At 40.2% G+C, this 19,268-nt stretch overlaps 2 protein-coding genes across 2 annotated transcripts in view; one reads left to right on the top strand and one right to left on the bottom strand.

Moving 5' to 3' along the window:
- Nucleotides 1–19,268, top strand: part of DCBLD1 (discoidin, CUB and LCCL domain containing 1) — a 65,748-nt gene that overhangs the window by 42,265 nt on the left and 4,215 nt on the right. The window contains exons 5-14 of the mRNA XM_037520298.2: nt 158–230; nt 5,820–5,953; nt 10,987–11,027; nt 12,063–12,275; nt 12,595–12,716; nt 13,230–13,377; nt 13,476–13,580; nt 15,295–15,379; nt 15,601–15,650; nt 17,032–17,151. Coding sequence (XP_037376195.1) covers nt 158–230; nt 5,820–5,953; nt 10,987–11,027; nt 12,063–12,275; nt 12,595–12,716; nt 13,230–13,377; nt 13,476–13,580; nt 15,295–15,379; nt 15,601–15,650; nt 17,032–17,151 — 1,091 coding nt within the window. The remainder of the gene's footprint in view (nt 1–157; nt 231–5,819; nt 5,954–10,986; nt 11,028–12,062; nt 12,276–12,594; nt 12,717–13,229; nt 13,378–13,475; nt 13,581–15,294; nt 15,380–15,600; nt 15,651–17,031; nt 17,152–19,268) is intronic.
- On the bottom strand, nt 17,668–19,066 carry LOC119252824 (poly(rC)-binding protein 2-like). Its single transcript, XM_037520299.2, is given in 2 exon segments — nt 17,668–18,538; nt 18,541–19,066. Coding segments are annotated over 2 exon segments (1,086 nt in total). The 5' UTR covers nt 18,923–19,066; the 3' UTR covers nt 17,668–17,834.

Genomic DNA, 19,268 nt, shown 5'->3' on the forward strand with positions numbered 1-19,268 from the left:
GAGTAACATTTTAGATTTCTGTTTTCTGATTTGTTATTAGAACAAAATATCCCCCCATGTTCAAAGCAGGAGAGAAAATACTTTCAAATCTTATGTAATACTTTTGAATTTAAATATAATTTCATTAAATTATAAATATTTTATTTTCTTTTTCTAGCAAATTCTGCCCAGCTGGTTGTAGAGACATAGCAGGAGACATTTCTGGCAATGTGGTGGATGGCTATAGAGATGTAAGTAATTTTATGGTAGGGAGGAAATTTAAAAGAGTAGATACTTGTTGCTTTCCCATAATTCATTACAAAATAAAAATCAATAATATATAAAATTCTTTAGGTAGATAATTGATTCTTATCTGAGAATAAATGAAATAAGGCTGTAAAAACCAAGGTAATTCATGCATTCATTTGTATTTTTAGCATTTCCAATCAAGCATATTATAAATAAAATGGTAAATAAAACCCTTTGAACACCTATTCCTGTAATTCCATCTATTTTTTATTACATCATCCTGTTTCTTATAATTTAATCTCTTTATTTTAATGTTCCTGTTGGTTCATGTAAGAGAGCCAAGGTCATGCGCATCACATCACAGTAGAGACATGGTTTCTAGGGCCAATAAAGTCATCTGCCTGTTCTTATATATTATTCCCCTCCCTCCTTGCACCCCAGTTTTTTTATGCTTTATGAGACTCTCTTGGTTATACGTTGTTCCCAGAGGAAAATAAATTCACAAATTGTTTTTATAAAGGATGAGTCTTATTTCCAGATACACAACCCTTCATTTTTTCCCTGTGTATAGATTCCCTGTCCTGAAGTCTAGTATCTGATTTTTTTTTTAAATTTATGTAGCTATTTAAAATACTTGAGTTTACAGCTTATGAAAACTGACTCGAATTATTAAGAATATGAAAATCTGACTAATGATGGAATTGTAAGAGTTATTGACATGTGTCTTCTTGGGGAAAATAGACATATTCTTGCAGATTGATAATTCATTTCCAGCAATAGGGAAAAACTGAACTTTAGTTTTTACTTTTTAGCATGTCCTGATTCTGGGAGCAGTGGAGTTTGTTATTTTGCTGTTTGTTTCCTTTTTCATGTATTGTCTTTATTTATAAGATTGATACAAGATATTCATATGACTTATATATTGATTTATATTACCTCAGCCTGAACATCTACTAGGCTAGACTACTCCTAAATGACTTCAGAAAGTTAACTGAGAGTAATGGAAAGTTCTTACTTACTATTTTCCTGCCCAGTACCAGAAATGTAAGGTTCTATGTAATAAGAGAAATAGCCTGGTGTTCTCTTATTTCAGATGTTTATCTTGCCTCCTCCTGACAGAGCAATCTAACTTGTTGTCATAAGTAAGATGGCTTTCTGCATGATGGATCTGAGTAGTATGATTTGCAACTGCTAACAAACAGGTTTTCTATTTGACAGACTAACTGGTTTTGTACGATTTGCTTTTAGAATGATTTTACCTGGAGGGAAAATTTGCATTTTGAAAACTAAACTCTTCAAAGAGGTCTGACTAGTACCTTTCTTGGTATATGTTGATATCATGTGTATATTCAGTGTTATTGCTATGTAACAATATTCCCACATATGCAGAGACTTAAAACAACACATTTAATCATCTTTCATGTTCAGTGGCTCAGGAGTTTGGCAACTCATTAGCATTTTCTGCTTCAGGGTGTCACAAAGTTACCTTCAGGGTGTCACAAGGGGTCACCTGGGGTTGCAGTCACATCTGAGGCTCATTCTGGGAAAGGATTTGTTCTTGGTTCACATGATGTTGACAGCATTGAGTTACTTGCAGGTTCAGTAATGGAGGACCTCAGTTTCTCCCTGAGTTTTGGAGGAGTCTTCTCACCTCCCTGCCACGTAGCCTTTCTGATATCACAACTTGCTTCTTGGAAACCAATAATGGGGGGGGCTTCCTTAGCAAGGGAGTATTCTAGAAAGACAGGTTGCAATAATGTAATAGTACCATGAGTGCGGTGTCTCAGCACCATATTCTGTTTGCTAGAAAAGAAGTCACAGTTGTCACCCAAGCCCAGACAGATTACATAAGGGAGTGCTGGGAGGCAGAGATCATGGGGCTTATCTTATAGTCTCTTCCCCAGTGCCTTCATCTTAGGAAAAATTGTAGCCAGTCCTTACTAGAAGCGTCTTTGCAATACCAAAATATATCCTCTAAGTTTGTGTGACAAGTTCTGTAAAATAAATTACTAGAGATGTGGTTTCAGAACAAGTGTTTTATCTCAGGGAAGAAATATGTTGTCTTAAAGAAAAAAAATTGGTTCATTCTGTTTAGTTCCAAAAGGCAGAGGTTGAAGCAGTTGATGAAAATCATAGGAAGGCCAATTTGAGCTGCATATAAACAATAACAGAACAGTGCAAAATGGGATTGGGTGTCTCAAGAAATCATGATAACCTAGCCACTGAAGTGTTAAGTGCAGATGTTACAACCATGGTGCATGTGTGGCATGGCCTGAACAAGTGAATTAGGTGAGATTTGCCTCACCTAGAAACCAAAAATATGCCTTCAGAACAGTTTTTCTCTTGCCATCTTCCACAAAGTCAGCTGCCTATACCATCTGCTTTTAAGTAGTAGACACTGCTTAACCAAACTCTTGAGTAATTTTCTATTCCCCCAAAATACTCTAGGAAATAACCATAAAATACAGAAGGACAGTGCATACCATGTATTCCTGGTTTGGGAGAAGGAGAAAAACTAGACCTATTTTGTATACTCACAAAAGACATTGTCTTGGTGAGTGGCTACCTCTGAGTGATGGCAATATAAGTGACAAACTTATTTCTTTGTTTTTTAACATTTTTATGATTAACTTTTGTAAGAGAATGTTATCACTGTGGCAATTGTGAAGACTCTAGCAACATAAAAACAATTTATATAGTAGAATGAGGAATGTATTTTTACAGTTTAGCATTTAACCATCATGAACATTTTTAAACATGCACCTTATTCATGTTTATTTAATGCAATCAGAAACATTTACTTTTTGTATTAATTTTCTCTCAATACTTTGTCAATATTTTTTAGGACAAAGTTGATTTTCCCTAAAAAGATGATTTAAGAAAATTGCGTAGTTCTAGAATGGTTTGGTCATTGCCTTGAAAGTTCTTTTAGTCTTACCTCATGCCTAGCTTTTGTGGCTTAATACAGTCAGCCTGCAATTTTGTAAATCATCTGAGTGGTATTCTCAGTTGCCCATTAAATTCCCTTCCCTGAAGATTTACATTTAAATTATTTGAGCTTAAGGCAGTTCACTAATTAACATAAAACAGTGATTTGACTTTCATCACTAAAATTTTTAAATATTTGAAATTTTTGCATCTCAATGTGGCTTTAAAGTAGCAAGAACATCAAAGTATATACTATTCTTCAAAAGGGAGTTTCTTAGAAAACATATTTAATGAATGTGAAATTTTTAATTTGATACCAAAATGTTCCAACTTAAGTGCACAACAATTTTATTATTTAAGTTAGTGGAGTAAGAGAGGGATTTCTTTACAAGGAAATAATCCTGGAAAAGCTTGATAATTTTAACATAATGATGCAATAGCCAGATCTGGTGGTTATTGTTTCAGAGACACATTCTGTGGTCTATATTTAATATAGGAAAATGTGAGCTGCAATTAAATAAATTCCTTAAAAGGAGTATATACCCTTGGGTCCCTTCAACTCTGGGATTCTGAGAAGATAAGCATATTTTTTGGCCAGTGATGCTGGTAGGTTCTCTTGCTTGTTGACCTGTGAACCTGACCTCTTATAGCCAAGGAAGCCCTGGAACATGCTAAGTCTAGTGAAACAGAACAGAGCTCTTGGGATGAAAACCATCACATCTCTGCTCCTTCCCCCACCCCCAATGAATTCCAAGGAAGACATGATCCCAGGGGTATAGCTGTCCAGCAGACCACTGCACCGATTTGCTTTTCATTTTAGGTTTGAGAGAGAGGCACAGACGGTGTGGACCCTATAATAGGCACATAGGGTGACCTTTAGAATCACAGGGTGACAGAAAAGGTACTAGCCTTTTCATTGTATGGATGAATTGGGAAACCAGGTGCAGAGCAGTAAGGTGACTGAAGGCAGAGAGATGACAAGCTAAAATTTTTGAACTTGGGCCTCCCTGGTGGCGCAGGGGTTAAGCACCGCACTATGAAGCAATCTGCGGCCTCTGCAGCACTGGTTCAATCCCCAGCCGGCCAGGGAGCAACCCACATGACTTGCCTGCTGCTCCCCTCAGCAGTGTACTTCTGTCAATCTGCCTGTTCTGCTCCCCACTCTGTCTCTGGTGACTCCTCTCACCCCCCTTATCTCTGGCCTGTACCCCAGTTCTTGTATGCAAAATAAATCTTTAAAAAATAATAAAAAAATAAAATTTTTGAACTTAAATTCAGGACTCAGTCCTATTATGATTGTTTCCTTCATTTTGTACCCCAAGAATCCAAAGTCATGATAAAAAGCTTTGTAATGAATGATAATTCAGGAAAAATCAAAGTGCAATCTGGCTACTTAAAGAGCACTTTTTTTTTTTCTCATTTCTTCTCTCCAGTCTCTTTCCAAACCAGGAAGGGTAATGTCTGCATCTGTGTTTCAGAATTGCGGTATTTTTTTCTCTGCCATGAAATCTTCCCCCTTTTTAGCCATGATGGAAGTTACTGCAAAACTGACTCACTTTGTCAAAACTCATCTACTTTGGGAAATATGAACTCTCTAAATTGAAAATCACAGTGTTCTCAATTTTACTAAGGCTGTATAAATTGTGGTTTATTAGGCCGCTTTTCTCTTTTTGACATTAATCATTATGGGCCACTGTAAAAGTTTATTTAGAAAAAGATCCTTCTCATCCCCCAGTTTCCAGGCTGTCTGCCTAAAACCCTTCCACACCAGTCTGCATTCATAGGAACCTGTGGTCCTGGGCACCTCCTAGAAAAGTTCCAGTTCCTTCTCCAGCCCCACTTCCCAATTGGTCAATTCCAGCAGAACCACACCAGCCAGCAGCTCTGCAGCACAAGTGCTTGCTGGGTGCCGACCCTCTCAGAGGACATCCAGGAAATGAGGTGGATCTTATGGGCCCTGGGTTGTTCATTATCAGTCTAAGATCTACAAAGTTTGGTGTTCTGTAACTGACATTACCATTGTAGCTTTGATACCTTGTTTAATCTCTAAATTCACTGTAAAATGAAGACTCACCTTCTCAAATGATCTTAGAATATAAGAAACTGGTCAGTTATGTATTTCTGCTTAGCATGTACCCTAACACTTAGTGGCTTAAAGTCACAGTCATTTTATTTGCCAATAGGTTTGTGGGTCAACAGCTTGGGCCAATCATTTCTTAAGCACTCCTTGCCTAGAATCACGCCTGAGGCTGCAGTCATTTGATTCACCCTTTGGGGCTTGAAGAATTTAGGTGACTTATCGGACATGTGTTGGTTGGGCCATGTTATCTGCAACAGAACATTGTAAGCTACCTAGGCCAGGTAAGAGTCAGCATGAGGAGGTGACGTCTCAGGGGCATGGCTATTGGGATGTGTTGTTCATTGGGACCACTACTTGTAAATCACCTCTCTCCCTTGCTAGTGAATAAGCTCCCATGGTAGCATAAATATAGGAGCTCTGATGTCATTTTGAGAGATGATAACTTTTTTCCTTCCCCATAGTTTAGCAATTTTACAGGTCAACCAGGGATCCTGACCACAAGTTATAACAAAATAGAAAACTCGCTCTGTATTTTAAATATGTTCTTTAGTAAGCTAGGAATGATAATATTGCTGTTTTTCAGACCTCTTTATTGTGCAAAGCTGCCATCCATGCAGGAATAATTGCAGATGAGCTAGGAGGTCAGATCAGCGTGCTTCAGAGCAAAGGGATAAGTCGATATGAAGGAGTCCTGGCGAATGGTGTGCTCTCAAGGGAGTAAGTACTTTAAGCTTTGTTCTGACTGGAAGGAAACTATGAAGGCATGATTAATCAGCTCACAATTTTGAAAGAACATCGGGGGTGTGATACCAAGGGTTTGTCAACTACAAAATTATATGTCAATGCATAGAAAAGCATTTATGGTCATATGTGAAAGATAAATATAGCTATAAAAAAGCTCACTGATTATGCTGACAACAAATTTTAAAATGGCATACATCTAAAGTCCTAGGGCAGGGGAGTATTTCCACTCTTAGATATTTTAGTGTGAGAGAATAAGGTCTCATCCCTTATTAGTTTTACCAAGCTCTCCCGAAGAACCCTAGAGACAATCTCTTAGGATGAATAATAGCTGGGAAATGAAAAAGACAAGACTTTTGTTAACATTGATAACATCTCTCTTTGATATTATCCTCATGCTCCTAGTTTCAAAAGAAAAAAGTGTATCAGTTTCTTTCAACATTTCAACTTTAGCTTTTACTCTTTCTATAGAGGAAAACCAGAGTTGTCAGAACTAAATATAGGCACTTATTTTGGTCCAGATGTCCACACATGAAACAGGCAGCCCAGAGTGGTCTGAGGGAGGCTCCCTTTGGGTGTGTGCCCAGGAGGGGAAAGTGTTCCTCAAGCTATTATACTTCTCACTCCTCTATCTGTCCTGAAAATATCCTCCTGCTAGTGCAACTCCTTTTTTTTTTTTTTTTAACATGTTGCCACATGATCTTCATTCCAAGGAAATGGCATGGGACAGAGGCTATAGGCGTTTCAGGATCCAAAAGCAGGAAAAACTAGGTCAGGACCTATCTGTCTCTTGAACCACTGGCTAGTGTGTGTGTAGACCTCAGGTCCCTTTCCCCCGCATGTTGCCCTCGGCCTCTCTTGCCTGCAGAAAGAACATGATCATGTTTCACTGTTCCATTCTCACCATGGGTTGTGGATCATGGTGTGTAGTAAAAAATCACATTCTGGGTGGTGGATAGATTTCCAAGTTAGTTAGCATGACATTTTGAGAAGGTTTCCTCCCCTTTCTCCTTTTTATTTAAATGAATTACAGTTTAGCAATATGGTGAGTCATATTAGAGATCCTGATCACAAGTTATAATCCTTTTATAGGAAAACATTTTAAGTTCCGAAGAAGCAGTTTATGAATGCAAGTGAATTGGGGACTATAGCCCATTTCTGAATCAGGGGTGTTGGCCTAAGCTTACAGGGTTGGGGATTGGGAAGCCATGATTGAGGTTGGAGAAGTTGGTTGGGTCACCTTCACAAAGAGGCAAGGCTTGGATTTGATAGAAGACAGGGACTAGGCTGAGGGGGACACAGAGTTCTGGCTGGAAGGGATCCCACAGGGTTTTGGTGGCTGTGGGCATACCATGCTCACGTTCAGTAGGCTGCCTGGTGGGCGGCTAAGGAGAAGGGCAGAGCCCCCCTCCCCTGGCAGTTCTGAGTTTGGGGTGCAGGTGGAGGTAACGGGAGAGGGTGTTTCAGTCCAACTATTTTATCAGCAATGCAAGTGATGCTGCTGATAAAAGACAGTCACCCACGAGGGCAGAATGTATGCTATACTCGGGCACGTACCTCTCCTCTCTGTATTCCTGAGCTCAGTCTATAATGACCTTCTCATTTACTTCCCCTCTCAATGGGGTTTTTAGCTATGAGAAGTCCCCAAAATGTTCTTCTGTATTAACTGATCATCCAAAGACAAATTTGTCTCAAATTTGTGCCAGAGTCTTACATCTAAAACCTTACTAACAAAATGGCTCTGGAAATTAAATTCTCATTCAAATAAATAAAACTTACACCTTATAAATCTTTACCCAAATGAATAAAATACATACCTATACTATAAATATAGTCACATATGTGCATACATCTGTATGCATATATGTATATGCATTGTGAACACACATATGGATATACTTATTTTTTCAATATGTGTTTACCTCAAACCCTGGAACATTAAATTTTATAACCTGATTTATAGTAAATATGATTGCTTATGCACAGTAAACTTTAAACATCAGCTCAAGCTTGATTTTTTGAGGCTTTTTTTCTTTTTTGTTTTTTATTGTTCCTTCTAATGATACTGGGGATTGTTTCAGGAAGCTGTCAGACTGTGGCCTGAATTTACTGGATGCTGCTGTCTCCAGATAGGAACAAACAACTGGCATTTGGCTTGAAATCTTTTTTTTTTAATAACTTGCCTAGTTTGTATACCTGTGAATGTTTCTTTTATAGAAAAATAGGATAGTAAAAGGTTCAACTTACGCTACTTGGATTTTATTTTACATCTGAAGAACAATCATCAAAACCGTTGACTAAAAGTATATATTATGCTCTCAATTATTTCTGCTGTATCAACTGGGCTTAATACCTTTGAGGTTGCTTTCTATAATTTGAAATTAAGTTTTGATATAAAAAGAACAGTGTGGCAGTGTAAACCATTCGTGAATTAGAAAACATATTGCTCCACATTCTATGTAGATGTTCGAACAAATTGTCCCATTTTGGGGTTAGTGGGAGTAGCCAGAAAGTCCAGAATTAAGCAAGAGCTCGTCTTCTTTCTCTGAATTCCTTTTGTAAATTTCTTGAGCAGAAAAGACTAAACTATGTAAATGCAGTTTCTTCCACTCATTTAGCTTCCCAGATCTTCAGGGACCAGTTGTTTTTAATCTATGTTGTTTTGCTGTTGGGGGACCACTGTACAGGCGGTCGTTGAACTTCTGTTCCCACACACGCTTGTTTGGTGCTCAGGAAAAAACACAGAAGAAAGCGTTACAGCTGAGGAAGAAGGAGTCCCTAAAGTAAATATCCAGGGTTCTTCTGGGATTCATCCCGGGTCAGGTCACTTCCTTGATTTGAGGAGACCAGAATGGAATCAGGAAGAGGGAATGACCTCATAGAGAGAATGATGGCTCAAACCATCAGCCAGGAGGCTTTGCTTTCTGTTTACATCAGACTATTCTTGATTGCTTCAATGGCTTTCTGGGAAGGCAGATGATTCCTGTAATGGGACTAAATTCATTCACCCTAAAGTGTGAATGCCTGGGAACTCCAAACCTCTGGGGTGTTTTCATTTTTAAAAGAAGAGGCTTACCTATGTATAGAATTTTCTAAGTGGTCTATTTAATTAGTTTAACGGAGTGAAATGGAAAAACATTTTCCAGCTGATACTGGAGGAAAGCCAGGCAAAGAACTATTAGAAGCAGAGTCTCCCTGGTGTCTTCTTCTCAGGGTTAACTCCAGAATTATTTTTCCTGTTATAGCTTCTTTTTTTCAACAACAAGATCAGAATAATATTTCATGGCAGTGGAAGGAAGCTTCAGCTCTCAGGGTTGCAGCATTATTATTTGGGCTAAACTTCAAGTATAATACTGCAGGAACATGAGAAAAAAATGAAAAAATCAGTGAAAAAGAGGCTGTGAATAAATCTTAATAAAAATTTAATTATGAATGACAACACCTTTCTTTAAGGATCAGAGGAACTGAATCGTCATCTAGCTTTGCCACTGGCTGTGAATTTATGGAAGTCCCAGGGCCCAAATGGGTCTGAGTTTTTTCATGTCTTCAAACCTGAGATTATAATAGAAACTTTATATGGAATGTGAGGACTTAGGAGTCCCTGCCTGAGCAGAGACAAAGATTGTGAAAAATAAAATCCATTTCAGGAAGCATGACTTTAATTATTTGTTATTTCTAAGATTACTCCTCCCTCCAAAAAGCAAAAAAAAAAAAAAATGTTTTGATGGGAAAGTGTTATATGCCGCGGACCAGCACAGCAGTAGACGATGAGGCCACCTCAGGGTTGAGAGAAGCGTGCAGGGTGGTCAGGGCGTCGGTGAAAGAAATGACAAACAGACACACTTCAAAAGTGAAAATCTGAGTGTAATTTGGGGAGGTGCAGCAGTTATACACTCGTCCAGACTATTTTTGAGTTCTCTGTGGATGTCACCATTAAGTATTTTCACCATCTATTATTACCATATATAATTTAGAGTTAAACATTTAAGTAATAAGTTTTCAGGTTGTAAAATAATTGAATATAACAGTGATATCTACCTTTTCATGTTTTCCGCCACTCTAATGTAATAAGTACTGTGCGCATAAGACTCATCTTGAGAATTCCAAATTTTGGATTCTTTCAACATATTGTTGCATCAAGTTGATGAGGGTTTTTAAAAAGATAAATATAGTCTTGGACCTTAAGAATCTCTTCTCCATCAAAAGAGACAACTACAAAACAAAACTGATTTGACCAGTTCACCTATAAGAGCTGTAGATCCACAGAGACCAGGGGGTCGATGCCAGGTGAGAGGACTGAGTACCAGTGAGGGCCCAGTTCAGACCAGCTCAGTGAGATGCTGTGAGTTTTCTCCAAGCTGCTCCTCATCATCCACAAGCCAGAGCTGGTTCCTGGCCTGGTGCTGGCTGGTACACTGGGAAGGCATGTGATTGGAGAGGGAGGCTGGGCAGAGGCTATGCCTCAGCAATACTGCTGGCCAGAACCCCCCAAGGAGGAAGTATGAGGTCCATGGAGAAGGTAGTTTGCAAACAACATGCTGGTTTTTCCAAAGGTAACCAGATTTCTTCCTTTCTCTTAGTGGTCCTTGACTGTTGACAAGTGGCGACCACTAAAGGCAGTGCCCCTTTCTGCCTCCATCACCTTGTGTTAAATACCTGAGATTTAAGGTTATCCCTGAGACTATACAGGTGCATGGCCAATGAAGCAACCCAACCCAATGAAGCATGATGGACACAGCCCTGGCTATCTTCAAAAGCAGTGATTGTCTCATAGAGTCCTGGCCATTTGCTACCTCTAGGAACTTAGAAGCATTGTTCACCTTGAGTGGCCCTGAGTGTGTTGATCTGTAAGGCAGTAAGTAATAGTGCAGGCAACACCAGAGGCCTTGTGGGTGCTCTGAGGATCCCTGAGGTGTGGGAAGGCTCTGGCAGCTCTGCTACAGCGCCGTGTCAATCTTTAGGATCCAGTTCAGCCACTCACCTTCTCATGTTTGTGTTTACTATTTCAGTGGTTCCCTGTCGGACAAGCGATTTCTCTTTACGTCCAGTGGTAAGTAAGGATCATGCTTTCCTTAAGAACTTGCTATTCAATTGTGTTGCAGGCAATTTGCAGTGAAAATGTTTGAGGGGAAAAACACTTGTAAAAATGCTTGTAGCAAAGAATGTACTGGGTAAAAAAAAGAACTTGATATTCTAAAATATTTTATAGTAGTTTATTCTTCCATACACTTCAGATGATATAGTTTAAAAGGATTTCTTCTTTTTTTTCCCCTCAGGTCACATAGCACTAAGTATGCTGTTACTTAAGAGCACATACAACAATGAGCCCAATTAGCATTAAGGAGAACTTATTTTTCTTTGTAGTCTAAGTTTTTTAAACTTCTGCCAAGAAGGCAAAATTGAGATGATATTTAAGATAAATTGCTTTATGTTTGGTTTTAACAGGAAAAAACTCATTAATATTGCTATTTGACTTGGGGTTGTTTTGAATAAAGCTATTGAATACAAGCATATAAAATTAAGACTTTTTAACCCCTCCGTCATGGACTATACACTGTATAAATATTCTCTCAGCATAAAGTAAAATATTTCAAGGAGAACAATATGAATATGTCTTCTTTGGAAGAAGAGTATGACCTTAATTTGCTTGGACTACTATAGTTAAGGTCTTAGGGTGATGCTGGGTAAATTTACTGTTTAGAGCACCTGGACATACCTTCTCTTGAAGGATACAAGCATGGGGTCCCCTCTGATCAAGTGAGAAGAGCCTCATTACTTTAAACCTATAATAGACTGGGTGAACTTCAGTTAGAAAGGAAAATCTATAGTGAAGACATAGCAGTGTCACTTATAGGTGACGTGACTTTGATGCGGTAGTGAAAAGAAAAGGAGCAACAATTTTAAGACATCGCAATGTTAATAAATTTAGGCAAATCTCATCATTAAAGAAACTTGTAAATGGTCACTTTGACATCAGGATGAAAATAAATCAACTGAATAATTCTTGGTGAAATGGGATTTTTTTTTTTTTTGGCTTTTATTTTGTGTCTATAACTGAAATATTTTCCTGTTCTTTTTTTTCTAGGGTGCAGCAGATCCTTGAGTTTGGAACCTGACAGGCAAATCAGAGCTTCTTCTTCTTGGCAGTGGGTCAATGAGATTGAAGAACAAGTGCATTGGTCTCCTGGCCAAGCCCGACTTCAGGACCAAGGCCCATCGTGGGCTTCAGGGGATAGCAACAAGAACCACAAACGAGAGTGGCTGGAGATTGATTTGGGAGAGAAAAAGAAAATAACAGGTATTGACACAAAATGCAATTGCACCAATGCAAAATGACTTGCAGTTGAAGTCATGTTTTTAGTTTACAATAACCTGTGTGCTGGCTGTCAGTGTAGATGTATTGTGGCTTAGAGAGCTGATAACCTTAATGATGAATACTTTCCATGACACATGTTTTCAGTATGAAAACATTCATCTATGATCATGTTTCTAAATGCTAATAAGAAAATTTGGCCTATAAAGTGATTTAAGATTTCAAATGGGGGGAGGAGAAAGAAACCTGAAATTATAACACATGTTAAATACATACTAACCTATAAAAAATATTTTCTTACAAGGAATTAGGACAACAGGATCCACACAGTCAAATTTCAACTTTTATGTTAAGAGTTTTGTGATAAACTTCAAAAACAACTCCAAGTGGAAGACCTATAAAGGAATTGTCAATAATGAGGACAAGGTAAGAGAAACCCTGGAGGGAGGAACTGACTAGGAGATCAGACCTCCAAATGTTTTCAACAGTGTGTTTACAGAAAACAGATTAGCAACCCCATCTTGCTTAGATGGCTTGACTTTGTTTGCAAAGACTTTTATCTTTATGCATTTTTTAAAGATTTATTTATTCATGCATACAAGAACTGGGGTACAGGCCAGAGTGCTGGGAGGGAGAGGACTCACCAGAGACAGAGTGGGGAACAGAACAGGCAGATTGACCAATGTACACTGCTGAGGGGAGCAGCAGGCAAGCCAGGAGAGGTCTGCTGTGTCATGTGGGCAGCTCCCTGTCCAGGGATTGAACTCTTGCTGCAGTGGCTGCAGACAGCCCCATACATTGCATCCCAACCCCTTAAGCCACCAGGGAGGCCCAAAGACTTTTATCTTTAATATCAAGAGTATCTACAAAAATGGAAAGACAGGCTTTAGTTTCCTAACACCAAGTATAACCCTCGGTAAAAGTAAGTGCTTTCTACAGGTGTTTCAAGGCAACTCTAATTTTCGGGATCCCGTAAGGAACAATTTCATCCCTCCCATCGTGGCCAGATATGTACGGGTTGTGCCCCAGACATGGCACCAGAGGATAGCTCTGAAGGTGGAGCTTATCGGTTGCCAGATTACACAAGGTAGGACTCAGGGCAATCCAGTGGTTGTTTGATTCTGATCATCGACTTTCACAAACTGTTGTCACTAATGTGATTTTCCCATCATCACTCTCTCTCAGGCAACGATTCATTGGTGTGGCGCAAAAAAATCCCTAATGTTGGTTCAACTAAAAGAGATGATGAGACAATCACAAAATCCATCCCCCCTGAAGAAATACCCACAGGTGAGCAGTTATTGTTTCGTGGTTTCCTAAAGCATATACCTGGGACCCCGTGATATATTCCAGTAGCTTCAACAGTTTTTTTTTGTCTGTCACACAAATGTGTGGAGGCAGATGGTCCAGAAGATGTATCTGCACATGTATAAAATGCTTGTCCATAACTATTCCTTGCATAGTTATAAGTAGAAAAGGTAGTGTTTGCCCTTCAAACACTACATAAACATTTGATATTTTGCACACCCATGCAATAGAATATTCTGTAAGAATGACAAGAATGTGTTAGTAATATAGAAAGCTCCCTGACATATACTGACAATTTAATAAGCAAGGTGCAGAACAGGCTGGCTAGCACTCTACCATATGTGTAAAAGAAGAGAGGGGGGAATAAAGAATATATCCATTCCAGTATCTTCAGAAGAATGTCAGGAAACATAATTTGGCTTCCTGTGGAGGTGGTCCAGAGGTAGGAGGAAGGTGTTACATTCAATACCTTTTTAACTTGAATTTTGAACAAGTAACTGTATAACCTAGTCAAGTAAAGAACATTAAACATACATTTATTTTTTTCAGAATATGAAATAATTTGCATATTTTATAAAATTTGGAAAGATTAGAGAACTCTAAAAAGGGAAATAAAAATCAGATATAAATCAACAGCCATAGCTAATTACCTATTTCACTGTATACAGTCAATTGTATTTATATTTATAGCTTTGAGACAAAAGGGTACATGCCATCTATTCTGTTCTGTAGCATATATTTTTACATAAATTGTGTTATGAGCATTTTTAATGTTATTAAATAGTTTAAAAGCACAATCACTAATACCATCATAGTATTTTTTTGTATAGGCATAACTCCTCTATCACTGAATGTTTTGAGTTGTTAGATTTTCCCTAAATTTCCATTCTCATAAATAACACTGCTATTATTTACATAAGTCTTCTTCCCTTCTAAGGTCTTTATCCTCCTACCATGAACTATACTTTTCCACTCCTGATCACCCCTTCATTTTCTTCCCAGGGATCATAGATAAAAAGGAGTAAAGAACAAATATTTTTCCTTTAGTTTGTGTAGTTTCTGTAAGCAAAAGCCTGCCTTAGTGACTATAAAGTGACTTCCTTTTCTAAAACAGAAGGTGTTGTGGAAAGACATGGTCTGTGCTGCATGCAGCAGACTAGAAGTGCTATTTGAGGTCATCAGTCTGTGTTTCCTTTCAGTCCATAGCTCCAAAGCTCTGATAATGGGGAGTCCTGATTCCCTGGGCCTTTGTTATTGTACAGACCTACACCCACCCACCCTAAGGCAGAGCATGAGGGTTGATTGTTTGCACCAAACTGAGAGCCCCCTCTGTGCTTAAATCACTTACCTGTCCTCATAGCTCCTGGCGGGGTAGCCAGCCCTTAAACCTTCCTGCGAAGTTGGCTTCCTGTCCATTCTGTCAGTCTAATAGGGCCCAAGTAGCAAGTTCAGACTAAATGTTAATCCCCAAGGAACACTGGGAGCTGCCTTTAAAAAAAAAAAAATTATTTTCCTAAAGTCTAGCCAGGAATTGAATTATCTCTTTTTGCTTTCCAGTTAAAAAATGCCTAGCATGTATTCTTTTTTCCCCACATATTAAAGTATTAAAGTCCTTTCCAGTCAATGTTCAGTTTTAGATCATGAAATGCGGTAAGTGTGGTAATGTACCATAATGAAGGGCTTCTCCCTTTCTTAGGAATAAATATCACAGCTGTTGCTATCCCTCTGGGGCTCCTCATCCTGCTGGCTGCTGGAATGGGAATCTTCGCAGTCCTTAAAAAGTATGTGACTTTACATTTTTAAATTCCTTTCCTAATTATGTAAACAATCACAAACCTCAGACATTTAATTGGTAGATGTTCATGTAGCATTTCTTCTGAGATAAAATGTTAGCTTTTATTTTAAAAACAAGTTAGTAGGGGTAGAAAGTATCAAATATTGTTTAATAAGCAATACTTATCATTTAGAAACCTTTTCAGTAGTATTTTTTTTGTCTCAATAGGAGAAAGAAGAAGGGAAATCCTTACGCATCAGCTAAGGCTCAGAAAACAGGTTGGTTAAAAATCTAGTTTTACTTTCTAAGGAAGGGATTAAAAGCATTAGTTCTGTTGATTAAAAAGCATTAGTTCTGTTGATTAAAAGCATTAGTTCTGGGCCTCTCCAGTGGCGCAGCGGTTGAGCACTGGGTTGCAAAGCTGCCCGCAGCCTCTGCAGCGCCGGTTCGATCCCCGGCCGCCGGGCGAGGGTCCTACATGGTACGCAGACCTCTACTGCTGTGCCTGCTGCTCCCCTCAGCAGTGTATTTTGTCAGTCCGCCTGTTCTGCTCCCCACTCTGGCTCTGGTGAATTCTCTCACCCTCCTGTGCCCCTGACTGTACCCAGTGCTTGTATAAACAAATAAATAAATCTTTTTAAAAAAAAGGCATTAGTTCTGTTGTCCATACTTCTATGGCTAAGAAAGAAGAATGTATTGTGTGCTGTCTATTGCAATTCAAAATTTGCTTTGGTTCAACATCTCATCATTCATCTACACTCTTCTTTTTTTGGGCAGTGGAGTTTAGGCCTCCACATTACCTGTCATCACAGGTAGAGACACGTCATAAAAGCCCATCTGTGACTGAACCTTGTCTGTGGCTCTTGGCATCTTTGGCTCCCACTGTGTTTTCTACCCTGGAAAAGTGGCTGAAGGATCAGCAGTGCTTATGTCTAGGTATTCTTAGGACGTAGACTTCTTAGGCCGTAGGGTGCCCAAGCAGTGAGTTGAGATAGCAGCAGGTAACATCCTCGAAACTCAAGGACCACTTGGGATCCACCTAAGTCGACCCCCATCTGTGATGGTTCTTTTGAGTCACGAATGCTGTGTCCATACAGAGTATAAAGCCATGCCCAGGAGGCTTAATATAGGATGACCTGAAGCCTGATGAGGACACAAATAGATTTTATTTTAATTTTTTAAAGATTTATTTATGCATACAAGAACTGGGGTGTAGGACAGAGGTGGGGGGGTTGAGAGGATTCATCAGAAAGAATGGGGTGCAGAACAGGCTGATCTAATGAAATACACTGCTGAGGGGAGCAGTGGTCGATACTGGAGAGGTCTGCTGCACCATGTGGGTTGCTGCCTTGCCAGCTGGGAATTGAACTTGTGCTGCAGTGGCTGGCGATAACTTGAAAGCACTGTCTTTAACTCCTGCACCACCAGGGAGGCCCACAAATAGATTTTAAAGGCACAGTGGGAGCATGATTGGGATAGTTTTTACTGTTTAGGGGCAATGACCTCAGCATGCTGGTTCCATCACAGCACTTGAAGAGCATGCATCGAGAAGGTCGGCCTGCCAACAGTGGCCTGACTTGTCTCCTGGGAGAGCATATGGTGGGGCATGTGTGCGATGCTTCTGCGATATTATTTTGTTTCATGTTATCTTTCTTCCAGACTGCTGGAAGCAGATTAAATATCCCTTTGCCAGACATCAGTCCACCGAATTCACCATCAGCTATGACAATGAAAAGGAGATGACACAAAAGTTAGATCTCATCACAAGTGATATGGCAGGTGAGTGTCAAGCTTTTGGACAGTGCTGTTGAGTAGGAGGTGCTGCTTGCGGGACACAGGAGAGCGGGAGAGAAGTAAGCCTGAAATCCTTTTCTTTCACTGAGGTCCAATAAGTCAGTTATGTGTGAAGTTTCCTTTCTGTTCATTTACAAACCAACACTGAGATATTTCTCCAAAGTCCCTCAGTTCAGCCAGGGTTCTGCATCCTTCAGTGTGGTCTGCGATGCTCACAGCAGTGACACTGTTTTTCCACTAAAATCTGGAAGCCCTTAGTTAATCTATTTTTGTTACCAAGGTTTTGATTAAGGCACTAGGAAGAGCAGCTTGGAAGAAGAATTAAGGACAGCTGCTGCCCTTGAGGAAGACAAGTTGGAGGATGAGAGATTTGAGTGGCCTTAGTCCAGCATTTGAGTGGCCTTAGTTTCATTGACAAGTCATCATTGAGAGCTGAGCTTCTCAAATTATCTGTGAGGAAAGATGCATTATTTAGTTTTTTAGTTTTTTTTTTTTTAAGGAATTAAAACGCTTTAATTAAAAAATCATGAGTGGATGATAAAGTGTGTAGAAACTGAAAATTTACAAACTATTTAAAACCTGGAATCGCTGACTGTTCAGAAACTACACAGATGGATCATGAGTGGTGGTGAACAGCAGAAAGGGATTATGGATGAATCTGTATTGTTCTAGCTGCTCCCCATGCCACCCGTCTCCGAGGAAAGCCTGACATTGATTAGATATTGAGCCAGGCTAATGCTGGCAGCAGATCCAGTGATGGTAACCTGCCTATCAGTAGATCCTTCCACTGGGTTCGCAATTTTGATCTGCGCCCCAGACATCTGACGGATCTCATTGATTTTGGCGCCTTGACGCCCGATTATGCAGCCAATCAAATCGTTTGGAATGGTGAGTTCATGAGAAGTAGTCTGAGCAGATGCATCCAAACCTGCCCAATAGCCTTTCACCTCTGGAGAGCTGGATTCAATGCCACTGAATCCGGTGTTGCCATGCGTCATGGGGAAATGAGACTGTTGCATTGCCAACTGGTGCAGCTTGGTCAAATCTGGCTGTGGAATGGCATACTGTCCTTGAATGGTATAGGCCTCTAGAGGTGGTCCCTCCAGGTCAGGGTTGAGGCACATGGACGGGGTGGTGTGGGGAAAGCTCGCACTGTCGCTGCCTGTGCTGTACCTGTCCTGACCACCTGCAAAGATGACTGGGGAACTGGACGGCTTGGGCCGGTACGGGATGGTCACGCCCTTCGGAGGGGACTCCAACATGACCACGCAGATCTGTTTCACACACTCACTGATGGATTGCGGAATGCCAGCAATAGTGATGGCCCGCTCAGTTGAATTGGGGAGCATATCCCCTGCCACCTGGACCTGAGCCCCGTACTCTCTCTTATTTCCTTGATCTTGCAACCACCTTTTCCAATGAGAGAGCCACACTGACTAGCAGGGACCACCAGCCTCAGGGTGACTGGGGGTCTACTGGCAGCTGTGCTATTGGTCATAGAGCTGCTAATATCCTCTTCCAGTTTGTCAATGATCATAGCAAAGGCTTTGAAGATGGCATTAGTGGGTCCAGCCAAAGTGATAATTCTCTCAGGACAATTTCCTTCTGAGATGTTGATACGTGCACCACTCTCTTCTCGCATCTTCTTAACTGATTCTCCTTTCTTTCCTATGATACTGCCAACTTCCTTTCCATGCATAAGTAGCCGGATGGTGAGAGTGACATTTAATCCACCTTCAATCACACCGGTGTCCATGTTGAGCAGTGTTCTGGGGAGCTGGACTTTGAGTGGTCAAGTCTTTGGTCACTGGTGGGGGTGAAAGCCAAAAACTGCAGGCGCGAGGTGACTGAGGGGAAAAGGGGAGCGGGCGGGAAGGGGAAGGGCGGGAGGCCCGGGGCGGAACAATAGGGGCGGGCGGGAAGGCGAGGGGGGCCCCCGCCGGCGGAGGAGGAAGGGGGGGTGGAGGAGGAGGAGGAGGAAAGGGGAAAGAGACCCCGGGGCGGGTGGAGGGCGCAGGCTGCTGCCTCTGCTGGTCTGGGCGCATTATTTAGTTTTTAGGAAAAAAAAAATCTAATTCATAGGAGACTAATACTTTTATGAG

Source organism: Talpa occidentalis, unplaced genomic scaffold (genome assembly GCF_014898055.3).
Source record: "Talpa occidentalis isolate TD23 unplaced genomic scaffold, MPIMG_talOcc4v2.1 talOcc4.2, whole genome shotgun sequence".
In the NCBI taxonomy this organism is placed as follows: domain Eukaryota; kingdom Metazoa; phylum Chordata; class Mammalia; order Eulipotyphla; family Talpidae; genus Talpa; species Talpa occidentalis.